Source organism: Procambarus clarkii, chromosome 28, assembly GCF_040958095.1.
Source record: "Procambarus clarkii isolate CNS0578487 chromosome 28, FALCON_Pclarkii_2.0, whole genome shotgun sequence".
Lineage (NCBI taxonomy): Eukaryota > Metazoa > Arthropoda > Malacostraca > Decapoda > Cambaridae > Procambarus > Procambarus clarkii.
The window spans coordinates 7,074,935-7,092,234 of NC_091177.1; the positions used below are offsets into that span (position 1 = coordinate 7,074,935).

The 17,300-nt window shown below is 38.1% G+C and overlaps 1 protein-coding gene across 1 annotated transcript; it reads left to right on the forward strand.

Annotated features, from left to right (window-relative positions):
• Positions 1-9,936: 9,936 nt before the first annotated feature.
• On the forward strand, positions 9,937-11,408 carry LOC123755168 (cuticle protein AMP1A-like). The gene is made up of 3 exons (XM_045737644.1): positions 9,937-9,965; positions 10,652-10,914; positions 11,062-11,408. The coding sequence occupies exons 1-3, from the start codon at positions 9,957-9,959 to the stop codon at positions 11,297-11,299; spliced, it is 510 nt and encodes a 169-aa protein (XP_045593600.1). The 5' UTR covers positions 9,937-9,956; the 3' UTR covers positions 11,300-11,408.
• The last annotated feature ends 5,892 nt before the right edge of the window (positions 11,409-17,300 follow it).

The following is a 17,300-nucleotide window of genomic DNA, read 5'->3' on the forward strand; positions in this document are numbered from 1 at the left end:
TTGTTAACCCCGATATAAGTTATATATATAAGTTATATATATATATATATATATATATATATATATATATATATATATATATATATATATATATATATATATATCTATATATATATATATATATATATATATATATATATATGTATATATATATATATATATATATATATATATATATATATATATATATATATATATATATATATATATATATATATATGTGTGTGTGTGTGTGTGTGTGTGTCGTACCTAGTAGCCAGAACGCACTTCTCAGCCTACTATGCAGGGCCCGATTTGCCTAATAAGCCAAGTTTTCATGAAGTAATTGTTTTTCGACTACCTAACCTAACCTAATCTAACTTTTTCGGCTACCTAACCTAGCCTAACCTATAAAGATAGGTTAGGTTAGGTTAGGTAGGGTTGGTTAGGTTCGGTCATATATCTACGTTAATTTTAACTCCCCCACAAAAAAATGATCTCATACATAATGAAATGGGTAGCTTTAGCATTTCATAAGAAAAAAAATTAGAGAAAATATATTAATTCAGGAAAACTTGGCTTGTTAGGCAAATCGGGCCTTGCATAGCAGGCCGAGTACGACGTTCTGGCTACTAGGTACAATATATCTATCTATCTATATATATATATATATATATATATATATATATATATATATATATATATATATATATATATATATATATATATATATATATATATAATATATATATATATATATATATATATATATATATATATATATATATATATATATATATATATATATATATAACTGAAAACTCAACACACCAGAATGATTCGAACCCAGACAACCAGGAGCACTATGCACCATGGCATACCTGGTTCCTTAACCACTCGACCACCGTGACTGTAAAAAAAAATCATTTGTAGCCAAGGCTATATCCCCAACGACCCGACAGCACTTGGTGGTAAGCTTGGGCATAGATATTTTATTGAATCACCTCACTTTGTTGGGCCACGTGGAACAACACAAATTATTTGTGTTGTTGTACGAACGTCGAGGCCTGGAAGTCTGGCAGGAAGGGAAGCTTGTGTCCAATGTAGGTCATCGAAAGAAAGTTGACATACAGAAAGAAAATTACCATATTTACCCAGACTTTAACCTGTATGCTCGAGTGATATGTTAAATTATACTGACCTTCCTATGTGTATTCAGACAGAGCCTACCATAGATGATTATAACGCTGGGCATAGGAATATTGGTAATTCGCAGTTCAGTAATTGTAACGGCAACCAACTGGTGTAACTGTTAGGTAGTCACGATGATGCACAGATTGTGGGTGACCTTTAATCGACGCATATCTACGTAGGTATTCTGGATCTATGTCTCGGTTTCAACGTCTCCCACACCGTTTGCGCCTCGTCAATAGTGCCAGATCTGTAGTCTGGTCATCTGCCCATATTAGCCACTGTAAGCATTGGAAACTCTATCCTCCCCGGCGGAATGTTCAAGCGGAAGAGGCTGGCTGTGCCCATCGATCAACTAGACAATTTTGTTGTTCATGTTTCAGAATGATACAATGCCTTTGAGCCTTCTTCAGTTGAAAATGTTAACAATAAACTCTCAGGTATTGTCGAAAAGTTCATTGATTCACTTGATCCATCGTCCAGGCAGCATAATCCAAATTATATTGGTCATAGCAATTATGCCTATTATAATGATTTCAAATTACATGCACTAAAACGCACTTCCAGAAGAATTGGACTAGCTTATTTAAGGTCCCGCATTACTGAAGTGCTTAAGCTCTTTAAAACGGCTCTGGTTGAGGTCAGGGAACGTATGGTGGACCTGAGGCAGACAGACTGGCAAACTTTTGTCAGTGGTCTCAATTCTTGCACCCCACTAAGCTGGGCATGGAAGGATATCAACAAGATCAAAAGGAAAAATGCTGCAAAAATCTCACACCTTAATCCTCTGCACAGAGCAAATGATGTGCTTGTTGATGCTTGGGCCACAACTTTCAGCCTTGACAGTCTTCCTCTACCCACACAGAATGAATTAAATAATAGATTTGCTGATAGAGCAAGGCTCCTTGACTTCATGCTTCATCAAGAGGATGACTGTAACATGCTTTTTACTGAATACGAACTAGACTCTGCTCTTCAGAATGACAGATCTACATCTCCCGGGGAGGATGGAGTTATTTATTGCATATTGCGTGTGCTTCTGTTAGTACCAGTGGAATCCTTTGCTTGACTTGTATAATATTAGCTATGTAACTGGGGAGCTTCCAAAGTTATGGACCAACAGCCTTATTACTCCCATTCCTAAACCAAACCAGCAGAATGCTTTTCGCCCAATCTCCCTCACTAGTTGTCTCTGTAAGTGTCTTGAGAAGAAGATTATAAACTATCTCCTTTACAGAATTAGTAACTTGTTGTCACCCAAGATATATGGCTTCACGCATGGAAAGAGTGTACATCACTATATTACCGCCTTCCTCACCCTGCATACTGATAGGTCATATACCACTTTCCTAGATACTAAGTCAGTCTTTGACATTGCTAACCGACATGTCATTCTGAGCGAAAATGCTAAAATGAATGCTGGGGAATAGCTACTATGGTGAATAAGAGGCTATCTATCCAACAGGAAGTCATCTATGTACGGTTCCAAGGCATAGGAGAGTAACGAGAGATTTTGAACTTGGCACTCCACTGTCCTCAGTCCTACTTTGTTCAATGTGTTAATCAATACACTCCTGAACTCAGTAACTAAGAGGTCCAGCGAACACATCATTAGCTATGCAGATGATATACTGATCCATACCAATGGGTATACCAACACCCAAAATTTTCTGAACTCTGTATTGCACACATGTCAGTTATCTCAGTAGAGAAAACAAAGATCCTAACCTGACGCCCACCCTGACGGGGTGGGGCTGTTCGCAAGATGCAGCTGCATGATGGCTCTCTGCTCGACTATGTAACCAGATACAAATACCTTGGTCTTGAGGTTCCATTGTTCCGTAATGTTGTAGGCAGACTGGGTCGTCAATGTTTTTTTTTATTTATTTAGCTTTTATTTATATATACACGAGTTCTTACATTCTTGTACAGCCACTAGCACGCATAGCGTTTCGGGCAAGTCCTTAAGGCAAATTTTCCCCGGAATACGACCCGCTAAATCTTTAACAACCAGGTACCCATTTTACTGTTGGGTAAACAGAGGCTACAGTTAAGGATTGGCGCCAAGTAAATCCCCCGGCCAAAATACGAACCCAGGCCAAAGCGCTCGCGAAACGCTAGACGAGTGTCTTACCACTTCACCACGGGGACTGTAAAGAGAGAGAGGCTCGGTGTTCTCAAGGCTGTGACAGACTACATCCAAGTTATGGCGCAAATAATTGAGAATTGGCATAAGGCTGTATCTCTCATATATGAGATCTCTGATTGATTATGCTGCACCCATGCTTGCTCTAGTGCAGGAGAAAATGCTTGGAGGGCTGGAAAAGATGCAAAACGAAGCCATGAGGATTATCCTTAGATGCCTCCGTACAACTAAATTATTAAACATGAGAAAGGAAATTAATATTTCATGCGTAAGTGATTGTATCACTGAAATTAATGTTTTAATTGGTATCAAGATGCTTAGACTAACGCACCCTAACCCCTTCACTGAAGCCCTCCAAGCCTTCTTTCTTGACGGTCAGTATCTCTCCAAATGGATTACCAAAATCGCAACTGTACTCAGAATGTTTAATATTCATCACCTCTACCAAGAGAGACAACAACGACACTTTCCTGCCCCATTGGAGATCATACTTTTCCAAATTACTGCCCCCCGCCCCTTTCCCAACCAAGAAGCTGATTAAAGAACAACTCTTAAGAACAATGCCTTAAGCCAAATTGATGCATTAGTCATTGGACGCTTCCTTTCCCAAATTATTTACACTTATGGCTCCTTTGCACCAGCCCTATTGGGCAGCTGGAAGTGCAGTTGTTGTGACAGCGAAAGATGGTTCCTTCTCCTTTGAGTGTGGAGCGCGTATAAATAACTGGGCCTCCACGCTTTAAACAGAATTGGTTGCCATAATCCTTGCACTCGAGCGCGTATATGAATCCAAAGTTGACACGCTAATTGTAAGTGACTCCTTGTCATCCTTGACTGCCCTCAGCTCCCCCAAGGCATAACTGTGACATGCTTGTGTCTGAAGTTAGACACAGATATGATGAAATAATCAATGATGGTGTCACAGTTTGTCTTCTGTGGATTCCTTCCCATATTGGTCTCCGAATGCATGATAGAACTGATGAGTTAGCCAAAGCTTTTGCTCATAAAGAGAGAATTGATTACTATCCTGGACTGCCTTTGAGCAGCCTGAGGGCAGTAATATTGCGGGAACATCAACAAAATCTCGTAGATATTAGGCAAAGTGAAATTCACACCAGTTACTCCATCTATCATCATTCTATAATGCAGGAAGCACCGCACGTCTATGGGTCATCCAATAAAATTAGCAGACTTCTAGATGTTATCACTGCTAGGCTTAGGCTCGGCTACAAGTACCTCTGGGAGTTTGTAACATCTGCTGATGTAGATTTGACTATATGTAAACTCTGTCAGCAGAAATATTCGCATACTTGCGTCATTATATAATGGAATGTGAAAAAATAGCTTAATTCAGAGATAACACATTCAATGGAGTCCAAGAAATGTGTAAGTACTTCATTCATAATGATATACTGTCAGAAATCTCAGCGAAGTATCCAAAATGTGTATACTGTAGGTAATGCATGCACATGGCTGTAAATCTGCCACCCAGTTGGGTGGGTGTGGAGCAAGACTAGTAACTGTGACTCACGATAGATGTAAAGTGTCTTGTATAGTGGCTGTTGTGAGCCTCTTGTTGAATCACTTATGATACAAAAAGATTATCGATATGTATATGTACTTGTGTAAATGATTGCATATATATATGTACATGTATATATATCATTAACAGTTGTGTAACTAGCTTCAAAAGATTGTCACTTGCTTAGCTAAATGAACTATGGGATTCAGTTCCTGACCCGGTTGTGTGCTCTGTAACCCTTTCCACCATCGCCCACGGAATGGGTATGGGGTGCATATTATAAAAACGAAATTCTAAAAAATTGAGGCTATTGTAACATTGCGAACAACTCAGAAAGTAGGTTAACATGGGGAGGGACAGACAACTGGTGATGAGGTAAAGTGCATCGTGAGTATCAGTGTCTCCAGTCCTCTCATCCATCCTCTTCAGGACAGCGCTCATCTTACTAAGGACATCGTCACTGGAATTCGACCCAAGTGAAGCTCCTAGGAGTGTGCACTCTCTTCGGGTTTGATTATATGTATTTTAGGCAAAATATGGTTTATTTGATCTATAATGCGCTGGTTGGAAGAGGTCATTTCACTCTTAAAAATGTTTAGTGTGAGGCCAAGATTTGCTCAATGCAATGCATCAGAATTATTCTGATGTCCTTCATGAGAGATTCCTTGGAACCAGCTAGGGCACATTCATTCAAGAACTAGATGTTAAACTCGCTGGACAAGATTTTCGGTGACCTCTTTACTAACTAACCAGAAAAGGAGAGGAGCAAGGGGGTCACCCTGGAGGATACCTTCTTGAGAGTCAATTTCATGTTCCCTAAATATAAGATTCAGGCCCCGCCTTAAGCACGATTATATAAATGGGTACATGAAGGCGAAATGATGATGAGTAAACAAGGAAATATAAGTATATCGATCCAAAGCTGGAACCTTCTTCAGTAGTTTTGTCATATTTTATTGCTAATTGTCCCATTGCACTTTATTCTCATAGAGACATGTATATGTGTATAATGTCTTTCATCGCCTGCATCACTCTATCATGTCCTCATGATGGCCTACTGAGCGAAAACACATTTGCCAATCGAAATGGTGCTTCGGCACAAAAAAATAACCATCACAACTCTCATGTTTGGCTGCATATAAATGTTTTGCTTGCAAGTAAGACTAGCCAAGGAAACTACCAAAATTCCATTAATAACATTTATAAGAATGTTACTCTCGTATTTAGGACTATTGAGAGAGAGAGAGAGAGAGAGAGAGAGAGAGAGAGAGAGAGAGAGAGAGAGAGAGAGAGAGAGAGAGAGAGAGAGAGAGAGAGAGAGAGAGAGAGAGAGAGAGAGAGAGAGAGAAGGAGAGAGAGAGAGAGAGAGAGAGAGAGAGAGAGAGAGAGAGAGAGAGAGAGAGAGAGAGAGAGAGAGAGAGAGAGAGAGAGAGAGAGAGAGAGAGAGAGAGAGAGAGAGAGAGAGAGAGAGAAGGCGAGGTCAAGACCTGCAATAGGGTAGGCAAACTTCTCGTGAGGCACACACAAGGCCAGCCATTGTTCACCTCACTACCGTCTATCTCCGCCGTCATGGACACGTTCAGATAGCAGAGCATTTCCATTCTTCTGCAAAGAACAGAAAATGTCAGAATTGGAACATATATACACACACACATTATATATATATATATATATATATATATATATATATATATATATATATATATATATATATATATATATATATATATATATATATATATATATATATATATATATATATATATATATATATATATATATATATATATATATATATATATATATATATATATATATATATATATATATATATATATATATATATATATATACAAGCAAGTGAAGTTTTTACATCTTTAGAACACTTTCCCATCAGGAGAGTCGAACCCGAGCCAGCACAGAAGCCTGTGCTGGCTGGTTAATTACGGGAGTAAAATTAATGTATTACTAAAAATAATAATGAATTTCTTTATGGAAAAAGGAAGTACCGTTGTTTATGTATACGTTTATTTACTGTTTTACTATTACCAAAAGTATAACAGAGAAATATTTAAAAAAATATGAAAGCTTTTTATAAAGCCTGCTAAACATTTTTGAATATTAATGTTTTTAACAATATAATTGAAAATAACATAATTTATCAACAGAATCTTGCCTTATAAGCAACAAGATATATGAACGAGATGCAATAAGCTTTGGTTAATAATATTGGATGCCAAGAAAATAAAGCAAGATAGTAAATCTTAGAGAATTTTGACCAGCAGTTGAACTAATTATGATAATTAAACTGGTGGTAATTAGTTGAATTAACCCAATCAACAGTTGAAATAATGATGCTTATTCAACTGACAGTGTGATAATAATAGTAGTGTTAGTAGTAGTGGCAGTTGCAAGTCATAACATCAAAAGTAGCCACAACTAAATTTTAATTATCTTATATATATAATTATATAAATATATATATATATATATATATATATATATATATATATATATATATATATATATATATATATATATATATATATATATATATATATATATATATATATATAATTTATCGACAGGTACAAAATGTTAAATTAAAGACAAGATGTTGTTGTTGTTGTTTAAGATAAACTACCTGGAACAAAAAGTTCCAAGTAGCACGGGCTATAGTGAGCCAGTAGTTAAAAGACAAGAATTCCTTACACGCAATTGGGCTTAAATCTTGTCAACCGCAAGACGGTTATTAAGGCCACCACATTTGCTTACTGACCAACCAGCAAGTACACTCTAGTCCTGGACATGGTCTAGGACTAAAGGTAAATTTCTGGAGAAAGCGCTAAGCCATTACGACTATTACAGTTGGAAGGTATAAGGGAAAATATTTAGGATAGGAGGGATAGAAGGACTAAAGTGTATTCTCAAGTGCATATATATATATACCGAGAAGCAGGATACACCTCCCTGTGTATATCCTATCTTGACAAGTATACCATACAATATATTATAAAAAAATAATTATTGTGAAATAATTGCTGACTGTGATTGTGTATTGTTTGTTCACAATGATTGTGTATTGATTGCTCACAATGATTGTGTATTGATTGCTCACAATGATTGTGTATTGTTTGCTCACAATGATTGTGTATTGTTTGCTCACAATTATTGTGTATTGATTGCTCACAATGATTGTGTATTGTTTGCTCACAATGATTGTGTATTGTTTGCTCACAATGATTGTGTATTGATTGCTCACAATGATTGTGTAGCGTTTGCTCACAATGATTGTGTAGCGTTTGCTCACAATGATTGTGGAATCATCGTTCACAATGATTGTGAACAAATTACTTGCAATAATTGTATTTTTTGTGCAATAATTGCATTCAGTGACTGAGGAATGATCGCTCGAACTAATGATCGCTCATATTACTCCCAGTGCTTGTAGAGTGATCGTATACAATGATTATGGAATGTTCGCTAACAATGACTGCGCTGTGATCTTTTACAGTGACTGTGTTGTGATCTCTTACAATGACTGTGTTGTTATCTCTTACAATGACTGTGTTGTGATCTCTTACAATGACTGTGTTGTTATCTCTTACAATGACTGTGTTGTTATCACTTACAGTGACTGTGTTGTGATCTCTTACAATGACTGTGTTGTGATCTCTTACAGTGACTGTGTTGTGATCTCTTACAATGACTGTGTTGTGATCTCTTACAGTGACGGTGTTGTGATCTCTTACAATGACTGTGTTGTGATCTCTTACAGTGACTGTGTTGGGATCTCTTCCCCAGACTGTCTTGTGATCTTACGCGGTTGGAGTGTGATCGCTCTTAATAATTGGCTAGTACTGGATCACTCAGGCTACGGCTAGCTATTTCAACAAGACTCACATTTTGACCCTCGCGATCAAACGATTTCCAGACGATACATAGCCGTAGTGATAACACGCGCTTTGCGTGCGATTTGGTCCGAATTCGAGTCGCCAGGGTGGAGTGATTAGGCGAAAATTCTTAATTTAATGGTTTACCCCTGTTCACCCAGCAGTAATTTGGTACGTGGTTGTTATTAAAAGAAGAAGACGAGGAAGAAGAAAAGGAAGAAGAGGAAGAAGGTGAAAAGGAAGAAGAGGAAGAAGAGAAAGTGGAATAAGAGGAAGAATTAACTGTAGAACTGCCAATATCATACCACCACTGTCATACAGCCAACAGTAAGACCACCACTGTCATACAGCCAACAGTAAGACCGCCACTGTCATACAGCCAACAGTAAGACTGCCACTGTCATACAGCCAACTATAAGACCTCCACTGTCATACAGCCAACAGTAAGACCTCCACCGAGATGCTGTTCGCCTACAGAAAGAAAACTTGATGTACAACTGCGGTGGAAAGGGTATCAGAGACAACGTGCTGCGTCATGCCAAACTGCACCCGTTGTGTCAAGAAGCACTCAGTGCGTCTCAGTCATCTGCGTCCTGGCCACCAGCACCACACGTGAAACACATCAGAACGCAATGCTCCTGATTGTTATGGGGTCAGCCAAAATATATTATTGAGAAGAGAAAACAAATACCACGTACCTTATTGTGTAATATATTATTTAGTTGTCCTAATTAGTGACAAGCATGGGAAGGAAGGTGACAGAGATATTACATTCTAGGCAGCCCCAATAATTACAGGTTATATACACGATTAACGTTTATATTGTTGACCAAACCACACGCTAGAAAGTGAAGGGACGACGACGTTTCGGTCCGTCCTGGACCATTCTCAAGTCGATTGTGTAACGTTTGTGTAACGTCAAGTTACGATTACGATTACAATCGTTACGACTGTAACGATTGTGTTACGTCTAGTTTAACATTTATATTTAGAATGAGAGAGTGAGACAGAAAGAGAGAGAGAGAGAGCAGCAGCGAGAACGAGACAGAGATAGAGTGAGAGAGAGAAAGTAATGACCAGTGAAAGAGGCTAGAAAAGCTGGGTCATCGGTGAAGGGCGACCTGCCCTTCCCGAGGTCAGGACCAAGGAACGCCTGGCGGTCCACCCCCTATATAAGCTCCCGGTACCATGACCACGGCATCACTTGGCCGCTGCCACCATCACCATGAAGTTCGTAAGTGATCCCAACTTCCCATTCACAGAAGTTGCTGCTGCTTATAACGTAGACTTCACTTACTGTTTGGAATTGACTCTCCTCTGAGACTTGCCTGAAGATCTCAAACTAGTGCCAGGAAGAAAACTACACATTATCGTCCCAGGGACTCTTATTCGCTCTAGGAATAAACTTGTAATTTTGTAAATTTCTCCAGGTCTATTGAAAGTTTCGAACAGTAAACAATCCTTAATACTTCAAACTTGAAATGAGTATACTGTATTCATTGCCATGATCATTACAAGTAAAGTAGAATACGATACAATTATTGATGTAATTACAAATACATCTACTGCTGATAAATGAAATTTTAATAATATTAATTCATTGCTGACGGTTGTAACTGTTAGAAATTATAATAAAACAATTATAAGCAATTGACATAAAAATAAAATTACAACGTATTATCTCTCAAAAATGGTACTGAATATATTATATAATATTAGTGTAGCTGGGTTAGTTCTCGACTCGCGATTGGAAATTTAAATGAGAATATAAATGTAAAAATATATATTGGAACACTAAGGTAGCCAATTTTTTGGCTAGCTAGCATTAGCAAGTTTTTTGAAAAAAACAAAGAGCATAAATAACTATGGGAGAAGTTAAAGGTAAATTCAGAGGGAATATTAATTTGATTATTACATCAGGTGATCATTGCTGCCGTGGCCGCCGTGGCTGTCGCCGCCCCACAGTACCAGCTCCCACAGACCTCCTACGGCGCCCCCGCCGCCTCCAGCAGGTCTGTCTCCATCGACAGTGTCGAGGTGGTGCCCATCCTGAGGGACGATCGTGTCCAAGAACCAGACGGAAGATACAGTGTTGACGTGGAGACTGGCAACGGAATTGTCCTGTCCCTGAACGGCTCTCCAGATGGCTCAGATGGCGCTGTAATTAAGGCCGGACAATACTCGTAAGTTTTTGTTGCCGTACAAAATTTCTTGTAATATGTAAGGTTCATTCGTTCGTACGTTCCTTGTAATTTGTAAATTCCTTTCAGTATTACGAGTGGCATATACACAAAATAATGAACGTTAAGTTACTGATGTTCTATTCTCAGCTACACCGCTCCTGACGGCAGTCCCGTCAATGTGAAGTTCGTCGCCGACGAGAACGGCTACCAGCCCCAGTCTGACCTGCTGCCAGTGGCTCCTGAGTTCCCCCACCCAATCCCAAAGTTCGTGCTGGACCAGATCGCTAAGGCTGCTGAAGAGGACGCCGCCGCCGCCAGAGCCGAGGGTGCTAGTGTGAGGGCCTCTGCCTCCGCTCCCTCCAGGACCTACGGCGCCCCTCAGTAACTGCTGAGCACCACCAACCTCCCGCCTTTGAAGATACTCACATTTATTTATTGTATACATGAGTAGTGCGTATAATTATGTAATGAATAAACTATAGTTCCATGCATTATTTGGATTGTTTGTTATCCTACTTACATAACTGACTGCACAATGCTTGGTTTGACGTAATATGCTTGTAATTCTTAGATAAACTTTGTAAGTGATATTAAAGTAATACAATTGTGTATTTTGCCATAATATTGTGATTTAAAAACATAAAGATAAAATAGCAGACTGAGAATGGTTTAGCTAGAAATTAACATTTAGTTTTCATGTGCATTTAACTTCCTTGTTTTTTTTCTATGAAAAAAATGAATCTTATCAGGTTTGGACAGATGTTCTTTTCAACAGTATGCATAACTTGGTAGAGTTGCATATAACAATTTAAATTGTTTTTTCCAAGGTAAATTAACAAGTTTTGTTCAGCCAATTTGAAATAGGCTGCTAGTTAAATAGCAGTTTCAAGTGGAGAGCTATTTACATTGCCCAGCTCCCCATATAATTATTATTCTCTTCTGGTTTAACGACAAAGATATAATTGCGGTCATTTGCTTAAATAATTGTTATAAAATACTATTATTAATAATAATATATGTAATTAGAGTATTTAGAGCCAGTAATAGTAAGTGATTATATATTGTTAAATTTAGTCAGTAGGCATATATATAGGTCGGGTAAAATGAAATAATATATGCATTAATACTGGCAATAATATATAAATTAATACTGGCAATAATATATTCATTAATACTGCCATAATATATTTACAAACTATGTAAATATACACATTGTAATAATAGGACGTGATCATTTAACAATGATACTGTTAGAAAATCCGTAGGAGCGGATTTACAGGACTACAACGGATCCTGTAGTCTCTATGAGACACAAACCAGGGTTTTACACAATTCCCCCAAGCACCCAAAGGTGCATGTAAAGGCGAAGAGGTAGAACAGTATATTGGCGGAGCTCGGGTGCATGGGGGGAATTGTGTAAAACCCTGGTTTGTGTCTCGGAGAGACTGCAGGATCCTTTGGTAGGTCAGGATGATTTCCCGGTTGCAATTATTTTACCATGTCGTAGCTCAGTTGATTAAGGCAGCGTCTGAGATCCTCTCGGACGTAGGTTCGAACCCCTCGTCACAGCCCTTGAGGATTTGTTCATTTGATGCATCACGCTATTGTGATTTCTGAGTGTAACCTATTTTCTCATTGATACATCACATTAGTGTGATTACTTTGTGTGTACCGACACAGTTGTTAACACATAAGAAACACCAATATGCAGCAAAAACACTGGCTTATAAAAAGAAGAAAACTAGCCCCAAATGTTGGGAAGAATAATCTCTCTGCTTCAGAGTGACAGTTAAAGTATTGCTGGAGACCGCTCCTCGCTGCCTTAAGGCACAGACAGCTTATTCTGCCAATCAGTAGGCATTGTGGAGAGTAGATTGATCTCACTCTGTTTAAGTGTGACAATTACATCACGAGTTAAGTAATTTTGAAATTTTGTATATCTTAACTGTTTGTTTGTCTGTTTTCGCCTAAAATTAAGCTATTGTTCAACAATAATACAGACAAATTTAATTTTTTCCAACTCACAGTATACCAAACAACTTTTTCCAACTCACGGTACATTGAACAACCTTTAGCAACTCACGACACACCGAATGTGGTGCTAAAACCGTCAAAGGACTTTCTTATTTTTAAGAAGAGACCTTACCATTGATAAGAACGAGAATTACGATTGTGTTTAAAAGTTCAGTAGCTAAAATAATAGACTAAATAAAACGCAATAGAAAAAAAGCATTCGAGCAAACTCACACGGAGTTAGGGGTCTGGTAGCCGAGTGGACAGTGCGCGGGATTCGTAATACTGTGGCCCGGGTTCGACTCCCGGCATCGGCAGAGACAAATGGGCAGAGTTTCTTTCACCCTGCCGCCCCTGTTACCTAGCAGTAAATAGGTATCTGTGCGCTAGACAGCTGTTACGGGCTGCTTGCTGGGCGTGTGAAAAAAATTAGTTAGTAGCTAGTAACAGTTGATTGATTGACAGTTGAGAGGCTGGCCGAAAGAGCAAAGCTCAACCCCCGCAAGAACAAGTAGGAGAATACACGGAATCCCCAAACCATTCTCTAGCCCCAAGCAATAAGTCAAATAATGAGTTTTTATTAAGTGCTGTGTTTTATTTATTCAGCAGACATGTAAATGACAGGATGAATCTTCTATAAAATAAAAACTTTTTTCTGAAATGTAAATTAATAGTATTATATATTGTGGGTTTATGTATAATTAGGTCTAGGTTAGATTTAAGGTGTTATGGTTACGTTGGTTTAGGGAGTGTTTACACTACACCACACTCTGAAGGTGAACTAAGCACGTTTCAAGTCATAGCCTCGAACATGGTTCTGTGGACTATACAGCGCGTCCTCATCAATAAAGGTCAAATGCTCGTTAATCCTGCCGCCAAACCCCCCTTTTTATGGATGAAAAATGGTTTACACATAAACAAATCCACAAGGGCCGTGACGAGGATTCGAACCTGCCTCGGAGAGGCTACGGGATCCAGTTAGTTCAGTAGAACTTCGGTTTCAACCCTTTTAACCCCGTCGTAGCTCAGTCGATTAAGGCAGTGTCTGGGATGCTCCCGGACGCAGGTTCGAATCCTCGTCACGGCCCTTGTGGATTTGTTCATTTGATGCATCACGTTAGTGTGATCTCTGTGTGTGGTTTACACATAACTCACATCTGATGACTTTCAATTATTTTACAAATAGTGCTTCGCTAAAGACTTTTGATCGAATTGCAACGATGTAAATGATTATTTTACTTATTACAAATACAATAAATCACCAAGAGTACCTAAACACCTAACCTAACCAAACCTACGCCAAAGTATAGAACTTTAATATATAATATTAATATTTAAATGAGAACAAACGTATTTTTAATGCGCAATGCGTTAAAATTGTTCAATGCGTCTTGAGGGACTTCAGCAGCTCGTGTCTGACCTGAGGACTTGTTGCGACTATAAGTCCGAACAATAACTGCCTGAAGATTGACGCTCAGTGTTGCCAGGTGGAGGTCTTTCCAAACTTATCTCGACTTTTTTTTTTTTTTGTATTGTTAAATTTAGTTGTCGCCTCATTTCGAACTTCCCCAAACTCCTGTGGGCCCTTCGCGACATACTGTTGTGATCCACTAATGCTTCAAAGCAGTTACTGTTTAAACTAGCATGTACTCAAGCATATACTCCTAGTACCAAGTCAAAAGTTTAACCTCTGGACGTATCTGGAAATAGCGTTAACATCTGTAACAATCAGTTCCTACATGTTTCATGAAGTTACATTTTACTACATCATATATACATATTTTAATTTATGAATGCGTAAATGCCATTTTCTATTGTTAATTGCCACACAGGACAGAGATCGATTTCATAAATGTCGAAAACATCTTTTCTTCCCTGTTTTCGCCTTTTGCTTTGAGAAATTTTTTATTTTCCTCGATTTCTCTGTATTATATTAATATAATTTTGTTCTATACTAATTATAACTGTTGTGTGGCTGCCTGACAGTCAAAATCAGATGCATTCCCAAGGTAATCAAAGGGATATTCTAGCGTGTTTCAGATTTTGAGGCTATTTCCAGATACGTTCAGAGTTTATGCAGACCATAAGTCACAAGAACGTGACTGAGGATATGATCAAACTACAGAGTTTATTAGTGCTGATTTGGTACTAGAAGTACATGATTGAGGCTCTTTCCGTGGTAATTTTAGACAGTAACAGTAGTAGGGTTGGCGCCACACAGACGATATTTTTTTTTCAGGGAAAATATCGTCTGTGTGGCGCCAGGGTTTTCAGGTAAATTTAGAATATCCCCTGTGCGCCCCAAGGGTTTCAGGTAAATTTAGAAATATCGTCTGTGTGGAGCCAGGGTTTTCAGGTAAATTTTGTCAGTCGCAGATTTTAGAAGTAAGGATTTCTTATGAGAAAAATAATTTCCGAGACTTAGAAGTTTGTTAAAGCCTTATGGGAGAAATTCAAATAACGTGTGTAGCACTTTAGGGCTTCCAGGAGAACTCTACGGACATATTTTACATGTTTTCAACTTACAAAATCGTCTATGTAAGCCTTAGTTATTCATATAAATTTAGAAAATCACCTGTGTAAGTCATTGTTTTCAGGGTTTCGTACATCACACCCCCCTCCCTCCCCCCCTTACCTCGCAATCTGTCGCCTCACCTGTGTTTACTTTACGCCCGGTCAGCCAGACCTCTTATCTTATGTTATCTTCTCATAATATCTGGACCGTCCCTCCTCTCTCTCTCTCTCTCCTTTCATTCAGTTCAACTATTTTCCAACATCGTATGTTTGCTCCTTTTCATTAAGCAAGTCAGTATGTTTGCTCCTTTTCATTAAGCAAGTCAGTTTTACACAAATAAATCATGTTAGTAAGCAAGTTCTAGCTCACGTTCCCCACCTTAGTCCCCTGTCGTATAAAGAATACTATCATTCCAAAATTTAAAAATAATCATATTTCAAATGTTGTTCAATACAGTAATTTAGTTACCAAGCTCCAGCTCTTGTCCTCCGCCTTAGCTCTCTCTCGTATCTTCGTTAGTAACAGTCCAATTTCCCTGAAATTTCTACCCTCTGTATTTCAGACATAGTTTAGTAAATGCAAACAATTATCAAACTCTAGCTCTTGTCCCCAGCTTAGTTCATTTGTACAAAATCATTAGTAACAGTCCAAATTCCCTGAGATTTTTAGCCTCTGTATTTCAGACACCATAAATAAGATCAAAACAGTTACCAAGCTCCAGCTCTTGTCCTCCGCCTTAGTTCTCTTTCATATCTTTGTAAATAAACCACCAATTTCCCTGAAATTTCTACCCTCTGTATTTCAGACACCGTAAATAAAATCAAGTCAGTTATCGAGCTCCAGCTCTCGTCCCCGCCTTAGTTCTCCTTCGTATCTTTGTAAATAACCCATCAATTTCCCTAAAATTAAAAGCAGACATACTTCAAAGTTAGTAAATAAAATCAAGTCAGTTATCGAGCTCCAGCTCTCGTCCCCCACCCTCTTCCACCCTCAAGTCTTTGTAAATAAACCATCAATTTCCCTGAAATTTTTTACCCTCTGTATTTCAGACATAGTAAATATGAAGTAAACAATTATAAAACTAGCTCTTGTCCTCTGTCCAAGCTCACTTTTGTAAAATCATTACTCTCAGTCCAAATCACCCAACTACATTTTCAGACATAGTAAATAAAAACCAGTTCAGTTATCAAGTTTCAACTCTTGTGCCCCAGCTTAGTTCATTTGTGCAAGTTCTTTATTTTCCAACTAAATCATCCTGAGATTTAAGATCACCGTATTTCTAACGTAGTAAAATTAATCGGGGCATTAACCAAGCTCCATTTCCTCAGCCTTAGATCATCAGACATAAATATATTCGATCAAGTCCCTCTCCAGCCTATCTGTTTATCAGAGTATTTACTTTACCCTTCTCATCCCCAACGTATCAATCCCCAACGTATCCAAACCTTCAATAATCATACTGTATTTGCATATTTTCTCTATATTCACTGTGTTCTTCGTATTCTCATCCGTGTTCACTCCATGTTCTACAAATGTTCACAGTCCCATTCAGTTCATATTTTCACAAGTATCTCCATTTTTTTTTTAGTCTCATTATGTTCTCTACAAATTCTAGTCATATTTTCTATGTTTTCATATTCATCACATGTTCTCTTTACAACTTTTATACTCAATATTCATGCTAACTTCCATATGTTGTGTTCTTTGTCAATATTCATGTTCCTCTACAAGTTCATGTTCCTCACAAGATCACTTCGTTTTTCACCTTCACTTACATGTTTTCTACATTCTTTGTCATATTCTCCATGTTCTTCACAAGTCCATTGTTCATTCTTTGTATTCCCTATTCTCCTTATCA